The 22,062-nt window shown below is 37.8% G+C and overlaps 1 protein-coding gene across 2 annotated transcripts in view; it reads right to left on the minus strand.

Moving 5' to 3' along the window:
- The window catches only part of SCFD2 (sec1 family domain containing 2), a 209,287-nt gene that overhangs the window by 146,428 nt on the left and 40,797 nt on the right, over positions 1–22,062 (minus strand). For both annotated transcript variants that reach the window (XM_086612205.1, XM_086612206.1), the window contains exon 4: positions 8,916–9,091. In XM_086612205.1, the coding sequence (XP_086468331.1) occupies positions 8,916–9,091 (176 nt within the window). The remainder of the gene's footprint in view (positions 1–8,915; positions 9,092–22,062) is intronic.

Here is a 22,062-nt window from a genome sequence, read left to right on the forward strand (position 1 = left end):
ACTATGGGAATCTGCACTCTTGCACTGCTGACCTGTGACCACAGAAGCCACACCTGAAGAGGCACCGCTTACAGGTCCCTGCCTCCCAAAATATAGTATAAGATGCTGCTGCCAAGAGTGCTTGAATCCTCCGCTTCGTTAGATCTGAAACAGCTCATGACATTTTCCTGCAGGTTAATAAGCCAAGAGATTTGCCCAGTCCATTGGAGACATTCCTCACGTCTTTGGAAGAGTGGTTTGAAAAACGTTTCACGTATGACTCAGATTGTCCAGTGCAAGTAATAACAGAAAGAAGTAAGATAAATTTTTTGGTGATGGCGGCAGCAATCTCCTTAAGAAGTAGAGACTTGGAAGCAGATCCTGCCACTAAGATAAACCAGGTAGTACGTAACTCTCTAGCAGCGGAGCAATGCATACAGCAAAGCAAGGACTTGCTGGGAGTACACAGGACAGCAGCTTTGCCTCTTGGAGCACAATTATCTGTGTAAGAGTAAATGGTGACTCATTTGATGTCGTTAGTATTGTGCCTCTCAACAGCTACTCCATGCGTACTGACAGAGAGTGAGGACATCTGCCTTTCGGCCCAGTTAATTTTATCTTTTACAGTAAGTAAGCAGTTGACATTAGATTTGAAAGAGGAAAGTCACAGAGGAGAAAGAATGGCAAGTGACAGGTAGAGCTGTAGCTCCACACAGGGAGCTGGGGTTGGTGAAGGACTCTGGCTATCGCTGGCGATAAGTGTTCATACAAAACAAAGAATCATGCTGCCCTTCTGCAACATGGGCTAACCAAGTATCAAATGCCATGTAATCTCAACATGCATCTCAAAAGAAAACTGGCAAGAAAAAACAGTTAATTGTTTAAACTTCTAACTAAATAATGTGGGTGTGTGTAGAGGGGAAGGTAGTGGTCTTTTGCTTCTCCCCTCCAAAGAGCTGGCTCCCATCACAATAATTTATACACTGGGATTCTTTTATTTTACAGCAAGTATTTAGGTTTTGTACGTAGAATATTAATGTAACATTAACTTAATTGACTTTATATGTTTAGCTTCTTTTTCCCACAAGGCGCTTTAAGTTTTATCGATGTGGACATTTGTTCACTTAAGAAAGCCATTTCTTTATTAAGTGCTCATTTTAGAGGCTCTATATGACCCACATGTGGATACAAAATATTAGGTCTTTCAGAAAATGAGAGAGGGAAGTCTTTACTTTTTAAATGAGCCACAATGGCAATGCTTTGCAGTTTTTCAGGGCAAACACAAACACGTTTCTATGACAAGAATACAGAAAGATACTCTTAACTCCCATGTGATATGGTAACCTCACTTAAGATATTTTAACCCCTTGTCAGCCAGAGTTAGAAAACTTAAAACAGTTTTCTTTCAACAGATCAATAAATTGTCAGTAAAAATAGCCTCTGTTCACTCTCAAAGGATTTATTTAACATTAAAACAATGTCAAAGCAATCACTGCCTGTATTTTACTTTGCTTCTGAAGTAGTCTGACAGGAGCATTCTGCTGGCAGAAAATTAGTTTGACTAGAAGAATTATATCTACATAGAGTAGAAGAATTTATATATATATACACACACATACATATACACACAAACACATACACATCCCCTTCTGAGCAAAATTAGTTAGAATGTCTTAATTCTGGCATGTTAAATTTGGGAAGTGGTCCATAACCTAGCTCCATGAGAACATGGAATACGAATTGTAACCAACAAGCTCCTTCTCTATGGAATATCACGGGTGGTGCATAAAATCAAAGACACTCAAAACAGCTCATCACTTCCACAAATTTAGTCCACTGTTTTACTTGTATTGCTGTAGCACTGAGATGTCCCCAGCAATTCCAACCCTAACCATTCTATGATTCTAATTCTTGCTAAAAACAAGGTATCATGAATGCAAGAGGCACTGAGCAAGCAAAAGAAATGAACTGAGACCATGCAAGGCAGGTGACAAGAAGCAACACTATTTCAGGGTTTGTATACACCATTTTTAAGCAAGGTCATGAAATTTAACATAAATTTTATACCGAATACATACTTGCAAAGTTAAAAATATTATATGTATAAAGGCAGAAATCAAATAGGTTTACATGTTCTGGAAACAACTCCCAGTTTAAATGGAGCAAGTCTAATAAACAGATAGTTAAATAAGAATTTACTGTGAATAATTTGGAAGCTTAAGCAAGTGATTGCTGCAGGGCTATTTTCTCTTCAGAACTGCAATCTCATCCGAAAGGCACCAAATTCCAGAGGATGACCTTTGCAATCAACAAGGTATCATGCAAGACTCCCACCAAGACAATTCATTCCATATGTAACTTTATGTTGAAAAGTGACTGATCTAATTTCAAGACTTTTTTTTAATATAACATCTATAATTACAGGCAGCTAACATCATGGGTCTTCTTTCCAAACACTGTTGCAATATCTCTTCTAAAATGATTTATCAATAACATTATAGGCCACCAAAAAGATAATTTATTGCACTGAGCTGAGCTACATAATTATAAATTACATGTAGACTAAAGCAATATAAATAATAATAACAAGGAATGCCACTGATCTTAATCAATTCTATGGAGAAATAAAGGTCTCACTACAGCTGAACTAGAAATTATTCTTGCAGAGCAAGAGGAATTACTCCAAAGGCATTTCTATTTCCTCACTGCTTTGTATCAAACTGCTTGCTTTGGCAGCCCTGATGCCCATGCTTAAGCTTTTGGTTTACACTAGTTTAGTCAAGAAATGTCACCTAGTAACTACTGTACCCTGTAGAAAAGTTGAGAGGTCTGAAAACTACAGTGAGTTCTAGGCAGGGCAAGTCTGCAAGCTGGTTTCTTACAGTTTTCAAATTTATTGGCATGGGGTCCTGTGCAGGCATTCATATGTGAACAACGCCTACCACATTCTGCAACAGCCAAAAGTGCAAATAAATAATAATGTCATCCTCGATTAAGTAATGAGTCATGTGTACCCTGCATTTGTAAAAATGGTAAAGAATCACGGCACAGGATGGAATATTACCAACACCCTAGCTATTAGATCTTGCCACTGAAACATTAACTACAATGTAAAATACTCAGCTGTATTGTACTTATTCCACTTATTTTTTTGTGAGTTTGCACTCTAATATTCATAGGAGAAAGAATTACGTCATTTTATTAACCTCATAACCACTTTCCGCCAACAGAAAAATAAAAACATTGGAATGACCATCTGGCACAAAGTTTCTGTTTATCTTAAAAACATGTCTGTATTTTCTGTTTCTCAAGACACCAAGGACAAAAATATATCTGTATCCTGACAAATTTTACAGCACCAAAATGAGAAAAAAGAAATAAAATACAACTAATTAGTATTTGGGAATTTAAATATGAAAATGCTATACTGTCAGGCGCTCTCCATGTAAGTGTGTGCAGTTTCCACTACCAGAGCATTTGACCTACTTATATTAGTACCAAGAGCCACTAAAAACTCCAGATATTTTTGCTAAAATATTACAGTATTCTCTTTCCTACAATAGTAAAGCTTTGAAAAAAGAATGGAAAAGAACCCATAAAATTTAAAAAATGACCACGTCATCCTTTGAAAACAAGTAAGTTAACTTTAGAAGGTAATGACTTTGATAGATACATCATATATTCTATATTGAATTTGCACATATTGACAACTTTGATATATAGATAGATGGCAGCCCGTCTTTCAAGATCTATCTTTGCTTGCTAATGGGCATTACAACACTGTACTTGTTTTTCTAAGCAGTCAAGGAGATGTGCAATGCCCACCTGTATGTTCTCGGCCGAGACTAGAAGTACAGAAGTAACATACTATAGAGCTAGGTAGGCTGATCATGTGCTCAGATCCCAAAGCAATAAGACAATATGTGTGAGGTGGTGGTACACATTGTGATGTCAATTGAACAGCTGCCCTCAATATCTGCTAGAAACGTGCCATTTCCAAACTCACTGATGACGTTTCTAGTGCCATAGCTGGGAGATGCTATGCGTGGGAGCACCAGCCCAATCAGCAAGGCACTTGCCTCACAGACAGTGCGGAACTTGAAAGGAGCCAAAGCTCAAAGGGGACTTGGTCCCAATTCAAGGGGCTCTAAGTCTACGAAATCAGAAAATTCAAATAGGTGAAGGCTGAAAGGATTTTTAGCTGGATACGCATCATCATAAAGCTAATATTATAGCCAACCAGAACAATATAGTCCCCAGTTTACACTCTTGTTTTTAATCTGTAGAATGAAACTGTGAATGTGCTGGGGATTTTTGGGTTTGGCTTGATTTGTGGGCTTGTTGGGTTATTTGGGTTTTTTTTTCAGTATGGCCTTTAATTCCAATTACTCTTGAGATTATGTGACATGACTTAGCATCACAAAACCAAACTTTGACAGCACTCAGATCCACTGGTAGCATCATGGTTTCCAGGTCAACGCTGAAGCTGTTCAGTTTCCCAGTAAACTGTGAAATGCTGGTCAGTAGGTGCCAAAACTGTGCCACAAAAAAGCTCCAAGAAGCAACATTCTCCTCCCCAACACTAATAATAATGAATTTAGTAATCTTTCAGATTTCCTTACTTTGGGCAATGCAGTCATTTTAAGACAACAGTGCTGATACATTTGCAGTTTTAAAATGAAGTTTAGCCCAGACATCTCAAAACAGAAGAGAATGTGCTCATTCTAAAGAAGAAACACACCCCGCCCATTTTTGGAGGAGGTGAAAATAACTGTTTGCTTTCAACAGTTGTGGTGCAAATCCTGTCTGGAAAAGTAAAAGCTGTTTGTAAGGAATAAGGCAAGAAATACCAGTAATATTGTGGAAGAGATTTTTCTTTTAGTCTGAGTTATTACTAGCCATAGTACGTTACAGAAAGGCATCTGCACTGGGAACTTTCTACCATGGGAACCACACACAGTACACACAGGACCTGGCATTTTAAATCCACTCAGTTTAGTGGGAAAGTTTGCATTTAAAATCGTGCAGCAGACAATTAGCTGAGGACAAGATGTAACAAACCTTTAGTTGCCATGCAGTGCCAACTGATACCACTGTTGCCAGAATTTGGTGCCACACAGAAATGACAGTACTAAGAGTAAACTTTCTAGCATGACAATGTCTTTGCTCATGGCAACCTACGGAAACTTGGAATCAACATTAATCCTCCCCCTCCTCTTCCGCCTCACTCCAAAGTACAGCAGCAGAATTTTAAATTGCTTGAAGAATGTCTGTTTTCTTTGGGAGGAAATGCATTTCAAGTATTCCATATGCTATTTTAGAAACTCAGTCTGATAAACTTTCTTGCACTGAATAAATGTCAACCTTGGGATTTAAATGGATGTGGCTCTTCACAAAATAGACTACTACTCAGCATGAGAAGTACTTTACTCTTAAATCTTGAGAGCAAGATTATGCCAGAAGGATGCAGCCAATTCTAACTCTTAGCATCCAACCCGGGCAATTTCAGAGCAGCGCTCTTCACAGAGCAACTGGGCTTTCCCTTGGGGCACATCATGCCCCCATTCACACCATCTACTTCTGCTGGGTACTTTTAAATTGTATTTGGAGGCAGAAACCCCTGCTAAGTGAATATATGAGTAGTATATGTTAAAAACGACAAAAATATTTTTTCTCTCCTAGTGTCACATTTTGTTTAATGAGAGAGCTCCTCTTCTTGTCCTTCTATATTTCACAGGCATCTACTGTTTAATAAACCTCCATGTAAGTCATAAATTTGAGGAGAACAGGGGATATAGCTACACAGAACTGAAAAGTATGAAGTGACAACACTCTTTCTTATTTTCTGTTACCTCCCTAAATTTTAAATCTTCACTCGAAGGAAAATGAGGCAGTCACATGAGGAATACTGGAGAGCTGCAGGCAGCGTGGTGCAGCATTTAGCTTGTGTTCCTCTTCCCGCCTATCAGTTTTATGGATGGTCAGAATTAGAAAAACAGAGAGAGGACCTCAAGAGAAGGAAAATATGATGGGATGGGATATCTCCTTAGTAAACAGGACATACTGTTTCAATTCACGAAGCATTTCAAGGTTCTGAGTAGTAAAAGTTCCATCATGTGCAGAGGTAGAGCAGCAGAATGGAGAAAACTTGTGACAGACAAGATGAATCATTCTGATATATTACTTTTAACCCAGCACACGATCCTCTTTCCTTTGAGATCAAGGCCATGATCCCATCAAAATCCAATTTCGCTCTCAGACCATTCATCCATCCCAGTTAAGGAGAGGACAACTCTGTAGTAAGTAGGCAGCTGCACTGACTTTCAGCAGACTTCTAGTCAAAACCAAACTTGCTTGCTGGAGATGTAAAAAACTTACTGAGACAACATAGGTCTGAAAAATGTAGTTACAGATCTTTAATTCTGATAAAATAGTGGAAGTGGGCTGCTTTCTACTTCTACCAGGCCATTTGTAGAACTGAGTATCTACAACATCAACTGAAAGGAGTGATTCAAGGAGTAAAGAAAAGAAGAAAAATGGAAGAGTTTATTCAATGTAAGAGTTAAGACGAAAGGTTTTGTGTCAACAATGTGGTTTTTCAAAAAGCACGAAGTAGACTAAGCAGAGAATCATGAGACCCATCAGAGAGATCCAGTAATGAGAGAAATGCTAAAACTGTGCAGATTTATTTTTTTGGGAAATCTGAGAATTCTAACACCAGCTGTTTATACTGGGTTATCTCTTTTGGCATCAGCTGGAGTCTGACATGCATCCATCAGTGAAAAATCTAGAATTCCTACATTGTCCGAATCTAATAATATTACTCCCAGTAGATCTTTCACAAACAGTTGTCTTCTGTGTGGTTCCAATATAGCATAGTAACAATGCTACTTTCATGTTGAAAAAATTACTTTTACTGAGGATTTTTAAAGATTTATTATTTTAAAATATCTGAAACATAAAAATTATACTAAATATGCAACTGTGTCTCAGTAGTACTGCTGAAATAAACTATCCTGGCATCAAATTTAGTGCAGAGTGTTATGTACCAACCATTCACAATGTAATGACCTGGTTGATTTTTTTTTTCTAAATAAAAAAAATCTTTGACGTCTTCTGAATCTCTCAGTATTTTGCTCTTCCTACAAGCCCCTGTTAACAGATCAGAGACAGGCCATAAGCTCAGAAGCAGATAATGCATGTCAGACTCTGTCTTCAAAATAGAGGCAGTAGAAGGATACATGCTGTACAGATTGCGTAATTTAAAATAATTGTTGTTCGAACTACTGAAAATAAGTCTGTGCTTAAGGAACAGTTACAAATGTTAGCCTAGTAAGTTTGCTTTGGCTAACACATTTTACCTTAATGTGATGGGTGGAAGGCAGTGGGTATAATCCAAAGCCATCTACGATTATAAGAGTGCTTGTTATACATTTCTTTTTTATGAAATATATAGTTCAGCTGTTTCTTACCTCTGTTTTTCCACTCCCTGATGATTTATGGCATGGTTTTTATATGGGCAGCTGTCTGTTGTGAAAACAATGCTGAGCTTGCAGCTTTATTTTGATTCTAAAGCTGAACTGGTTTTAAGATGGAACTTAGCCAGCTTGTGAGAAGAGCTATGTGACATGAGTCACTGCAGGAGAGGGAAGGGGACTATGGGCTGTCAGTCCCATGTTGTACAGTCCAGACAAACCAAAGAATGGCTGCAATGAGTTCTTTTCCTGAGATGTGTTTGTTTCTTAACTAGACAAAGTAAACTGTCTATGTTATTCAAAAATATTTCAGTCTTACCAAGAGAGAAGAGTTTTTTTAAATTAATGTAGACAAGAGCTTGCTACTATTTAAGTTTTGCATTCTTTGCCTCCAAAATGTCACAGAAATTCATTGACTACAAAGCTATGAAGCATGGACTGAGTCTTCTCAAAGGACCAGGGATTACATACTGCTTCCAGAGATCATGGGGTGAGTTGAGTTGTTGGTTTGTTTTCAACATCTAGACAAAGACAGCTATTTTTTACAGAAGAAGTATCTGGGTTTAGTTGAGACCCACACTATACACTTTATTCATTTAAAGCTGACTCTAGCTTCATTAGAAGTTACCTCGTGGAGATTTGCCTCTTGCTAGGATTTCAGAAGATGGTTCCTCTAAAAACAACACAATGGCAGAAGAAACAGCACAGGAAGGAAAGTTTTGAGCTTTCCCTGAAATTCAGCAGAAATTAACTCTATTAGGTTCTTAGAAAAACTCCTCCTTTGTTTGGTACATCTCCAAAGGTTAGTAGGACAGAGTTCAATATACCACTAACTCTTAATTTCCTGAGAGAAATCCAAGTGTGATACAAAACGGTATGTAAATAATACTGTGGTCACCAACAGGATGCCGTAAAAAATGTGATGGTGGGAAAAGCTGAGGGTAGATGACAGCTGTGAGCAAGAGAAAGCTCACTCTCTTGGTGCATGGAATTTCCTACTACGCTTTCATCTGCTTGGTAAATTACACAAGTTTTACACTCACATAGTAACAAAGTCCTCTCTGCATTTGATTCAGCACGTTACCTCAAGAAGCATCTTCAGACTGGTAGTGATAGTGATGATGATGATGATGATGATGATGATGATCCTATTCAATGCTAGAAGTTTTATCAACTTGAAATTTCATATAGATGTAAAACCACTACCCAACTCAGATTACTTATTTACTTCACCTTCAATGTCTACCCTTTTGTTTATAAAATTATTCTCAGACAAAACTATAAAAGATTAACTGTGTAGATTCCCATTCATTTACCATTTTGGCAATAAGGAACAGCTTTTTAGCAAGACATCCAATGTACTTCTTAATAAAAAAATACAAGCTACAGAATTAAATGGGAATTCCAAAAATTAAATAAAACATTTTTTACTTGGGTCAAATAAATTCATGTAATATGTACCTGCAGAAGTAACCTCTCAAAGGCAAGGAAGTTGTCCCATTTGGAAGTCTGGGGGTGTTTCAAAGTCTGGACCATGGCCAGCACAAGCTGTAGAAGACCACAATGGTTCTCCAAAGCTTTGAGATTATTTCTGAAAAGCTGAATGTATGAGCTGAGCTGTTCTGGAGTGACTCTGCCTGTGGAAAGAAAAACAGGATGGCGTATTCAAACCTAGATTTTTTAAATTATAGTGAATGGGTTACACAGAACTTTAGAGGATCTTTCCACTATGGGCCTGATCCTAGCTTCACTGCCATCACTGAGAGCTTCAAGCTGCAGGAACAGGTCAGAACAAAAATTTACTTCATCCATTAATTGTGGCTTAAGGTATGTGGTACAGTAGGTACGTAACAATACACAACAGATGCTGACTTACAGGGTAATACCATTTTTTTTTTCAGACATAGAGGGACATTCTTTTAAGCTAGGGAAGTAATGCTTGATGACTACTTCTAAACAATGGTTGATCTTTCTATTTTTATCAAAAATCCAGTGGGAATTTGTGAGGCTTTTACCTTATACCAAACTCACGCTCTCCAGCCACTTCCTGAGGGTGCATTTTTGATCAGTGTTGACTCAAAACAATAGAGGTAATGTTAGTGATTCAAGGAACTGTTTTCTGGAGCTGTTCTTGGAAGGGCCACTTCCAAGGTTTGACTCTTCAGTTTCAGAAATGCAGTAAGCATAGCATGATTTCACCTGTTACTTGAAAATAAACACCTCAGTGCCCATATATTGGCCTGCAGATCTCTCCTTAATAGAAGAGCACGAGAGGAGTCGTTCAGACCACATAAACACTATGGAATTAGCAGTTATTCCATCTAACATTAAAGTGCCAGCTAAACTACTCAATTAATTTATATTTCAGAGTTGATCTGTTCCAGGGAGGAAGGTCCATAGGACCTCATCTGCCCCAAGAAAATCATCACAGGTGATCACACATGCCATCAAAATGCAGGGAAAAACAGTGTCAAAACACCATCCTAATTGCAAATTTGGACTGAGATCCAGTCCAGGGCTGTCTCCTGGTTCCTGGCAGCCTCTGCCAGGAACAAGTCATCTTCCTTAAGCAAACCAGACCTAAGGAGCAGGGACATGTGAGATGGAGTAAGGAGGATCCTTTAACTTAAACAGGACAAGACAAGCTTTGGTGCCAGGAAGGCACTAGGCTGAGCTGACGCTAGGCAGTTCCTAGCTTACACCACTGATCATTTTATTCAGTATTTTTCCATAAGGAAAAGATCTTGTAAGACTGCCACTGTGTTTCTTCTCTGCGTTTGGTTATATCATCACTTTACAAGGCTCTCCATCTGCCTCCATCCTTTCAGTATCATATAAGTGGGGAATAAATGATTCCAACAATGAATAAATGTTGAAAGCACTTTCTCTTACTTTCAGTGATACCAAGGGCGGTCTTTGGAAGAGCATTTAGATTACGGAAAGCTGCTAAATAAAGCAAAAACATGCAGGCTTTTTATGTGAATTTTAACGGAAAGCATCAAACCGAAAAGTCAGCAAATTAACACACAAATCAAGCTGACACCACTCAGTAGGCCGGAGAGCTCACAAAAGGCTTCCACGGTTAGCTCACATGGGCTAAAACAGCAACCACAGCCATGTGTGTTTTTAGACTAAACACTGGAGCTTTCAGTCTTGTTTTATTTCTTTTAAAGCTGTGTCAGGCAGATTTACACAGTGATTTGAAAATGTCAGTCCATGATGCCTTGCAGCATACCTTTGATAATGACTGAGTTATTACCTATAGCAGTCCTGATATACTGTAGCACATTCAAAATCTGATAACTTGCTTCAACTGAGAAAACATGAAGTTGCCAGCCCTTCCCTCATATGAAACAGTAAAATGGGAGGGCTTTCAAGACTTCTGATTTCAATGTTAAAAAAAATATTTTTTCAAGAGTTTTGTTCCATATTGTCCCTTGTGGAAGTGAATCCAGATGCAGCACTGGATCAGTCTGAGATCCATTCAGCACCATTTTAGATAAACAACCAAATTCTTTCCCACCCTCAGAGTACCACCAAAAGAAAGTCCAACACATATGTAAACAGAAGTGAAATCCTGACCTCAGCAAGTCATTAACAAAACTTACACTGGCATTAAAGAGTCCAACATCTCATCTGTGATATTTACAATATCCATGGAACCACTTGGATCCAGGGTTCAAGAGTTCCAGCCAATTTCTACACAGAAATCTCCCTGGGCAGCTAGCTAATAAAACTGTTCCAGTAGATGAGGAAAGGAATTTGGGAAAGTGATTGGTGGTAACCAGCAATTAAATTACTTTTCCCAAGGCCTACATCCTCACCACCTTCCCTGCTGTTTGCTCACAGAGGGAGATTACAGCACAACAGACTCAATTTAATCTAATCCCAACCCTAACAGCCTTTTTATTTTTTTAAAGTCCCTCTGCCATTTCAAGTCCTTTTGTGTTGCAATGTGGCTGACAGATCCTTTGAAATTAAAAGGAGATCAATGCCAACCACATCATCACGTTTTAACTGTCATTTTGTTTTTCTAAAGCAAATCTAGAGATCCACAGGCAGAAGATGGCAACTACTGGCAGAACAGACTGTAGTGTGTCTCGTCCTGCTCTCTTCTCCTCTTCCTGCTCCATCACAGTCATACTGTGCTCCAAACTCTCCACCTTTGCGTATCCAGACGTCTTTGTGGGCACCAAAGTCTGACTTGCGAGGACTACATTATGCTGACAAAGCACTTGATCGTTTTTTTTAATCCGTGGCTGTGGGAAAAAGGAGAAGCATGATCTCAACCACCCTTAAAGGATTTAAAAGTACCAATAACCTTTCTTGCACAAACACCAGGAATTCCATATTGACTGTGAAGTAATCTTTGCCATTTATAGTCATCAAGTGTAGCATGTGTGCAACATGTAAATTTATCTCAAATTCTGTCAATAACATTAAATCACAATAAAGGACTTGATAAAAACAACATCAACTGAAAGCAACATCATTAAAAAGCATTTCAAAGCTTCATGCCTCTTCCCAAGTACTGCAGAGAGGACAAAGTGAGTAGGTGGTGACTGGAAAGTCTCACAGTGAAACTCAATAGAATACAGGAGGATGGGGAGCAGGGAAGGGAAACAGTAATGCTGAAAGACTGATGATGCAGATAGTGTGGGAACTAATTCTGCTAAGAAACTGTGAATGTTTAGTTAGGAACAATCAAAGTATTTGTGCACTAATGCAAGAATCTTGGGCAACAGAATGAAAAAATAGTGTAGGGAATGAAACTGGCATCACAGAAGTAACAAAAACATGATGAACTAGGTACCAGTCTCACTCCTATGGAAGAGCCAGTTCTGTGCAGGAAACACTGAAAGTCAGTGTGATGAAGAAGCTCTGTACTTTAGTAATCTGATAAACTGAGGATAAAAAGAAAGAGATAACAGGGACTAGGCTAGACTAGAAAAAAATAAAACTAATATTTATGTCTAAGAAATCATGAAAATTAGATACCTTATTAGTCTGATGTCAGGAGCATGAAACATGTAACGAACATTCAACAAAATAATACCTTACATCACACAGTGGGATAAAATGCAAAGTACATTTATCAAAGAATATTATGCAAAACTGATATGTAACCAATTAATTACTGAATTATAATGCACATGGATTTAGCATAGCATGAACTAAGGGGGAAAAGACTAGGATTAGAAGAATTGTAAGATATCTAAGAAACTTCCAAAAGTAGATCGCAGGTAATATGCAATAGAGAAGTACTAGCATATAAAAAGAAAAGGTAAAATAAGAGCATGTTTGTGTGCACGTGAATATATTTATAGTACAAATTTTGGTACTAAACAGTGCCAAAATGGGTGCTGTCACAAGGTTGTGAAACATCATTAATATGGAGTAAGAGCAGAAGGCACAGCTGGATTGCTATGAGCATTGGATTAATGTAAGTGGGATGAAATTTAACAGCATAAAGTGCAAAAATATGCATTTTGAGGCTAGGATAAGAGCATCTGCTGTAAATTGGGAGTTAAAACCAGGAAATGGCAGAAGACCGAAATAATGTCTAGGCCGCCTCATTGTAAAAAAGCAAGTACAATTCGTACCAGGTGATACAGTCACAGTAAATCAGGGCCATAGAAATGCCTCAGCACAAAGCTTCTCCTCCTGGAGCACTCCGTGCAGCTCCAATCACCCCAATTCCTGGAAATTCCACTCAAAATTGTGCTGCATGCACAGAGAGACTACTATAATAATTAGGGAGACAGAGAACTTAGGAAAGTAAAATAAAAATGTCTGGCTTATATGGGCTTCCTACCCTCCCTGGAAAAAAAATTGAGATCTCTGTAAGTCACAAAAAATTATTACATTAAGAGTCAATATTGGTGCTAAAATCAATGGGCATAAATAAAGCATGAATGTATTTACACAAGACATTAAGAAACACATCGCTGTATCAATCAGTTTTCCAACAGTGGAGACAAGAGCAAAGGCAAACAAATTTAACTTGTTCCAAGGTGGAGTTTGATGAGTGTCTAATGAGCAGTTGCATAAAGGCTCACAAGACTTAAATGCCTCCCTTCAATCTTCCACTCCTATGATAATTTGCAAACATATTGGGACATACAGATGTTGAATTTCGCCTCCAAATTTGAAGAATTCAGGGCAGATCCCAAAAGAATTACAGATCACTTGCCAACTTTTAAATTACAGAAGTCATCCCTTGTATTTAAACAAAAAAAAAAAAAAGAAAAAATATTTTTGTTTAATATGAAAATAGTAGCACTGGATACCAACATCTGGAACACTATATCATATAGAAAATGCACAGTTAATACTACATGCATAAATGATCATGTGTACAGTTAGACTGAAGGGAAGAATTAATTCTACTACTAGTAAAGCGAATGACTCAATTTAGACATATTGGGGCAGAAATTACCAGCAGCTGATTTTAAAGGTCTGTCAAAAATCTGTTTTTGAGTACTGAGAGTAGTCTTAGTGGAACAAAAAGACTTTCACCTCAACAGTTAAACAAAAAGTTAACTAGACAAACCACATTTGTAGACCTTAAGACACGATTCCCCAGTATGACTATTTTCCATTTTAAACTAATGCTGCAGCCTACATAGTGTAATGCAGGCATCACTTCAAGAAAATAATTATTTTTCAAGATACATTTACTAGTATGAGTAAATTTTTAAAATTCAGAATCCCAAAGTGCTTTTTTTTTTTTTTTCACATAAAGATTTATGCATGAACGAGGTGTCTAAAGAGCAAAGGTCAGAATTATCAATGCACTGTTCTAAACATATAGTCCTTATATTTTCATCTAACACTTAGTTAATTATCTCCATAGGGACAAGAAAACAAGTAAAGAGGAAAGTACATTTTGTGACCAGTTGAATAAATAAGTGGAAGCTTTTCCAAGACTACAGGAACCGCCAAATACACATAGCTTTAAACTTAGTTCAATTTCATGCAAGAACAGTTCGAGCCTCGCTGGCTAGAGCACTTTTGCTGAGGTCCATTTTTCACTTCACAGAACCACAAACAAGAAATGACCTTGGCACACTTATGTTCACAGGCGAGATTTTTCAAGGCAGTAGAGTGCTGAAAAATTCCAAATAAATTGTCTTCCTCATCCACAGTGTTAGGAATATGGACCTCTCTCTCTCAGTAGCTTGCCTCTGATCATGTCCAACGCCGGATACTTGCGAGGAATGTAGAAAGCTCTCACACTCCACGAAGCCAATTGGGCAACAATACTGCTAAGGGAGTTGCATATTTTGCAAACTAAGTGAGAGCAATTTAGTAGGACAGATGACGTCCCTTATGTCTCCTTGTTAGAGTAATTTCCAGATGTTATTAACTCAAAATGCTTTTGTACTTCTTAGGAAGTTTCAGTAACACTCTTTAACAGCAAGTGCCACAAAAATAATTTGATCTCAACTTTTGTTTAGTTAACTTCAAAAGTCATCCAGTCCTTAAGTTGTTAATAAAGAAGAGAATGCCAACTACTCCCTTGTTCTTTGGAGAGATGAAAAGTAGGCCAGTATGAGATGCTGTTTGGCTAGCTTCTCCAGAATAAGGCTGTGGATCTGAAGAGCACTAAACCTTACAACAGACTGAAACCACATGTCACAGGCTTATTCCTAAGTGCATAAGCTCCCCTCCCACAAACACAAATTCATCTGCTCTGAGGTTGATGGTCACTCTTAAGCCTCTCTCTCTTTTCTGTTGCAGGAGCACTAGTATCCAGATAATCCCATGGTCACAGGTATGAGCACAAATGGCAAGTCCTCACTACAGCAATCCCAGGATAAGTTCATCTTAGGGATCTGAGCCTCTTTTATGTGCCTTAAAACAAATAAAACCTAATCAAATACGTGGAAAAAGTGTAACTAAAACACTCTAGTATATTCATCAAGATTTTTAGTTCTAAGCACCTAAATGCAGATGCCTAAATATGACCCCAGTTATGATTTACAACTCCTAGATTATCTACAGTTTCAAGATTCCCAGTGCATTCAGAAGGCTTCGACAAACGTAACTGGTAGCTCAGGTGTCTCAATATGGATTGATAATTTGTTCTTTTTTGTCCTTCAGAGCTTTGTTTTTAAATGCATGGCCACTTGAACCCATTATTTCCTTCTTTGTGCACTCCACTGTTCAGTTTCCCCCTTTCAGTGTTGTATTGGTATGAACAAAAAAGTAACAGCCATCTCTAGCCAGCATCTACAACATTATCCAGTGCCCTCACAAATATTAAAGCAAATTTCAGAACTGTTTGAATAAATAGGTGAAATCTTATCTTCCAGAATTAAGCTTCCCAGGGGTTGCCATCTATATTGAACTTCCAATTTAATACTGGTATACCAGAGCTTCTCAAATTCCCTCTTTAGTCTCGACTAAATATGTATCATGGTTATATTTTATTACCATGCTTTTCACCTTTTCCACCAGGTTAATAAATACTGAGTACTAGGCCAAGTCCCAACCAGAGGGTCTATAGCCCTAAAAAAAACAGTAATCCTTGAAAACAGTAATTCACTGTGACCGTAAAGGGACTTGAAATCTGCAAATTTGGTTGAATCATCTCCTGGATGCTTTAAACTTCTCACAGAAATGAATCAACTTGTTTGTCTTAAAATAACGTGCCCAAAGGACTTCAGGTGGCTTGTGCATGTCCTCATTTAGCACTAAGACATATGTTTTCAGACACTGAGTACTTCATCGTGTTCTTGGCACGCTGTCCCAGAGAGAGGGAGGTCGTTGTTGTTCTTTGGTACGTTATTCACAGGACTGATTATTTCTCTGATGATTTCTGGAAGACTTGTGCAGCTAAGAATACCCTAACTATCATTTTGGGTGGTAGGCAAATAAACAGGGATGGAAAACATGATGATATATGACTATGTACATATGTAATTCGCCATGTCTCTTGTGTAACGAGTCATCCTTTGTGAGACTGAATGATGAGGCTTACACAGCTATGCTTGGAAAAAAAGCACTGGGCAAGCCACACAGTTTTACTCTATTGCCACGTTCCACCTCAAGTCTTACACTTCAGAGAATTCACAAGCACACCAGCACATACCCTTCGTTTGGTTTAAACCCTTTGGCACGGGTGTTCTCAGTGACACTTCACTCCTTTTACTTCTGTATCGCTTTCAGCTACTTTCTTCAAGTTTGCTCCCTCCTTTTTTTAACTAGATGGCTCATTTCTTAAGGCAGAGAAATTCTGAAGCCCTTTCTGTCATCTCCTAAGACACACAAAGCACAGTACTTAGTTCTGATGTCCACAGCTGCCCCAGTGTTCCAGCAAAGCGCAGGAGCCATGTGTTTCTGCCACATGCCAAGCAGACACCAGAATCAGCATCTCTCAGCCCATAGTCATGAACTCTCCTGCTGATGTCAAACACAGTCATTATGGGTGGCATACCCTATTAAATGAAGATACCGCAGTGCACATGTACAGCAAGTTGTATCTTATTTCCAACCAGGCTGCTTCCCTACAAATATAAGTAACAGCAATTGCCGTAAATGTCCTTTTCTTGGACTTAAAGAATAAGTGGTTTATGTTTTACCCAGGTTCAAAGAGTCCTAAGGGACCTGCTCCTGTGTTTTTAGCCATGTCTTGATCATCACAAATGGACAGTCTACAAGTAAAGTACTTTTTTAACAAAAAAACTCAAAACAACAACCTTCAAATTCAAAACTTGAAAATATTTCAAGACCGAGAAGATATAAGTCAGCATCAGCAAAAAAATAAAGTAAGCTTAGTAAATAAAAGAAATCTCTGGTGTTTATCTGAAACAAAGCAAAACAAAAATTTAGCAGAAAACAGAAGATGGCAATACAATGACTTTGTTTCAGGAAACGGCATCACTACTCAGTAACTAGTAGTATTTTTAATGGTTTACTTTCATATATAGAAGTACTTATTTCTATTTTATATATATATATATATATATATATATAAAAAAATCAGCTTATGTCTATATAGTAGCATTACTGATCTGGCTTTATACCTACTACTGACTAAAGGGTAATCAAAAATCAGAAGAAGCATTTCAACTTTTCCTGGGCAGTTTGGTTGGTTTGATATAAAATTTGTCTGTTTAGACACGTTAGAAGCACTGTGACTCACTACAGATTCCAGCCAATGAAGAAGTACTGTTACTTATGACATTTCTAAAAGCAATACTAGTTAGTAGTTTCTGAAAAAAAAAATCAGATAGTAGTTACACCTATTCAAAAGCTGATTAAGCTTTTAAGTGAATTAACTATACCTTAACACCTGTTCGCAATTTAGAAATCCATAATTCACAGTTCATGCAAGTAAAATTGTTACTTCCACTGTGTATTCTGTTTTTATTATGCTATATTTTAAAAGTCTAAATATTAATTAGATCTACTTAGAATCTACATTGTTCTCAATGGAGATTATTTGATCTGACTCTAATATCTCAAAATGAATGTAAAAAATTATCTTAAGAGATTGTGTGGTGAACCATGGTCAGAATACTCTTTAATAAGACAGTCATTTAAAAACCTTCAATAAGCTTTGTAAAGCACTGTGTAAGTATTAGGAGTGAAGCTTCACATTTGTGATAATCCTTTAAATAAACTAAACACATTTCCAAGTAAATGCCATTTAACGTTTTAAGCTTTTAACCCACAAAGTCATTTCCTCTTAAACATACACAGTGTAAAAATTAACAACAATGTACATTTATGTTAAATCTTTGTTTCAAAACTTCACAAACATTCATCTGTACACTGATGTTCACTGCCAACTATTGTGAACATTATGTAAATTGTCTAGAGAAAGACCACATTAATATAGGCTTTTCACAGTACTTTTATTAAGACAAAAAGACTTCAAGTCTCAAAGACTTGAAGTATTACATTAGCAAAGTATATAAATAATGAAATTATATATCTGCAGAACTCCTGCAAGAGCAACGCACTTCCATTTTCTTTTAAGTTTTTAAGAATTATCTTCAACCCTAATCACAACTAGACACGGAAAGAGACCTGGCCATAAGTTCATATTTAAGTGTTTAGATTTACTGTCTACAACAAAAACTGAAATTTAAAGGGGGAAAAAAGAAAAAGGGAGGGGGGTGGGAACGACAGACAACTTTATCCAAAAATTCAAGACACATAGAAAAACTATTGTCACCATGCTTCCTTCTTAAAAGGAACAGTAAGGTTAGCCAAATAGTCCTGCACCCACGTGGAACTACAATTTAATCAAAGATAACATACTAACAGCATATTTCTCTGTTTCACATCACTGCACAGGGTTCTATGTTTCATTTACATCTGCTAACTGTTTTGTAGCAGTCAAGTGCTATGTAAATGAGGTATGAGACACAAATACAACATAGTTCACAATTTTATTGGGGCTTGAACCATTATCCATCTTACACCACAAGAGACTATTTAGCATGCAGTAGGTGAACTCACTGAACAATGACAATGCTACAGTAAGAGACAAAAATATCTTTACTGAAATTTTGTAATCTAACTTAACCTCGGAACTGTTATTTCTGTAAGAATATTAAGACACAGAATTAAAAAAAACTTAAAAATATAACAAGAGCTTAAGGTAAAGCATGGTGCTTGCTACTTCAGAGCCAACTGAAGTATTTCACTTAACTTTGAATAAGTGTAAGTAGTCTCAATACTAGACTTCTTGGGTTTTTTTTAAGGTAAATTCGTATGATGCATAATGCAGTGGTCTAGTAATTAAAAACAAACAAACAAACAAAAACAAATCCCAAAACAGCCCGCAAAAAAAACCCAAAAAAACAAACAACCCACTAACAAAAACCAAAACACTCACAACACTCAGAACAAATCTGAGTAACACTTGACTTCCTAAACAAGAACAGCAAAAAGCCATTCACAGTCACCTGCAAGGAATACCTTCCTAAAATATTGAGGGAGAAATTTTGCCTCCAAATAAATGTATTGCAATAGAGGAAATATACGATGCTTTACAAAACTTCTGTTTTTTTCTAATACTATTCTGAGTAATTTCAGTTTTGGATTAAAACATCTCTGCTAACCTGTTTTCTTTAAAATTGATTTCATTTTGTCATGAGTGCACTTCACGTTACTTGTCGCAGTCTCTTTCTCTAAATTAGGCATGTTTCCTTTAACCAGAAGGCAGGACTTAGTAACTCCCAGGACCACTTCCAAACCCTTTTCCAAAAGCTGTAGCTGTTTTTGCAGAAGGAGAACCCAGTGAGGGGGCACGTTCCACAACATTCTTTTCATCTCAACAAATAAGATAGAGATTCGGTATTTCAAAGTACTTTTTTCAGACACGGTGTGTAAATGACAGAGATTTCTAACATTTTTTTCCTCTCTTCTTTCCTCAATGAGGCAGATTTTAGTGTGGACATTTCCCCAAAAAATGGGAAATGGGACCGCTGCACTTGAGGAGTCAAAATGATACTCAGCCATTAAACACAAACAAACCAGTGCAGAAATAACAGGCAGATGTGAAGTGTCATTTTCCCCAAGACATAAAGCAGTAATAACCTACTGAAAGACCATTTAAGGATGGGGAGAAGGGAAAGGTGAGAGACAGAAGGAAAGAAACTGGTAAGCTGTTTAAAACAAAAAGAATTGACTTGATCGGCTGAGCGGCTACAAGATCGACGGAGCTGGGTAAGAACCTTCAGCTACCTACAGCTGCCTTTATCACTTTAGACTTTTTTTCACCATGAGATATACTGCACTGTTCTACGAGTTAAGAGTTCCTTCACTTTTAAACTCATTGGTGTTAAAGAGTCGCAGTCTGTGTCTGGACCTGGCGCAGTACCTGTTTTTCAGTCCTCAAGCTCTTGCCCAAATAAAACAAATACAGTTAACAGTAAGCTTAAGTAACTGTGCTTAAGAAATCCTCTCATTTTTATATATTTCCAGTGTTTGAGCAAAACTCCAACAAGGAGGATTAAAATTTATTATTTGCTAGCACAATATTTCAACGTTTGGGACACAGCAGCTTCCAGTTCTCTTTTCAACTGCAGAAACAATAGCACTCACTAACACATTTCATAGATGCCTGTAGGCACTAGCAAGTCTTTTGCCACATTCAACATGCTGTTTTGCAGTAATCAAAGTGTGTTTTTTTTTCCCCAGCCTTTATTTCAGCTTCTCCTGTGTTTCTTTCATTTGTCTAACAGTCTAATAATAGATCTGTGACCTAAATCTCTCTAAAGTTCAAGATGAAATGCATTTGTCAAGTTGAACAGGAATCAGCTGTACACCCTTGTAGCAATGGAAGCGAACCATGTACTAGGTGGCATCAGCCCAAATGCAGCTGGCAGGCAGAGGGAAGTGGTTATAACCCTCTATTTAGTACTCATAAGACAACATCGGGAGTATTGTATGGAGTTTTGGGCTCCACAGTACAACATACACTAAAGTGGGTCCAGTGAAGGACGCTAAAATGGTTTAGGGGGCTCCAGAGATCCCTTCCAATCCAAAATTATTCTACAATTTATCCATATTTGTTGATACTGCTCTTTCTGTGCTAAGCTGCAGGCAGCCATGAACAGGGCAAATTTCCTGCCAAGCCATTTCAGTTAACTTCATATTACAGGATTCTTTCTCCGGGACGCACTCGATAAGAAAGGATGCATATCTGTGCGCTTAAAGTTCCCACTTTTGTGAGCCTTTTGGCACTGTGTTATCTTCCTCTTTACCACCAAGCCTCTGCCACGCTGTTGCCTTCACACTAACAGCAAATTCCAAGCCCAGTAAACACTCCATTCACTGCTCAACCTGCACAGGATTCAAACCAAGAGCATAAGTATTTGCATGCACCTCAAAGTACACATTTCTGAAGAATAAAAGATGGAGGATAAATTGCAAAATACGCACACAGACATCACACCTCACATAGTTCCAGTTATTCTAAAGTATGCTTGTTTTCTCCTTTGTTCTCAAGGATGCTACCCCATGTATCAGCAGGTGAGACTGAAAAAGGAGCTGACACACCACTTTGCTGAATTCAGCATCCAACTTTGAAAGAAGCATAATGATTCTAATCATTCTTAATGATTAGCGCAAAGATGGCTCCACAGCTGGTGATGCTTCTAAGCAACACTACACATAAAGTGCAATGGCACTTACTGATGAAAACCCAACTGTTCTGCTCCTGAACATCTCTCCATCTCAGCTACTTTGTCACATCTCCTGAAAAACAGATAACTTCATCGGCAGGAATATCAGTATCCTTCATCCTTTCTGTTACATCTAGTGAGTTACAGAGACGACTTGAAAAGTTTAGTTGCTTTAGAAAAACAACATAAGGCACATGCTCTTTGCACATCTGGAACTTGGAGCAACCTTTCTGTCCTAGGCTGGCAAAACCAGATGGCTATCAGAAGATGGAATCTATTTAGTTAGGTGAACACCCTGATTATACTCAACAAAGTCGAAACTCTGAACTTCATCCTGGTGTAACACTGCAAGGTGAAACAGCCATAATATCAATTTCTTTCTACAGTTCTCAGTGTGGTAGTGACTGTTCAGAAGGACCATCTTCATCAAGAATTATCAGGGAAAGCCTAACCTCACTATA

The sequence above is a fragment of the Tauraco erythrolophus genome, chromosome 5 (genome assembly GCF_009769465.1).
Source record: "Tauraco erythrolophus isolate bTauEry1 chromosome 5, bTauEry1.pri, whole genome shotgun sequence".
NCBI classification, from domain to species: Eukaryota; Metazoa; Chordata; class Aves; order Musophagiformes; family Musophagidae; genus Tauraco; species Tauraco erythrolophus.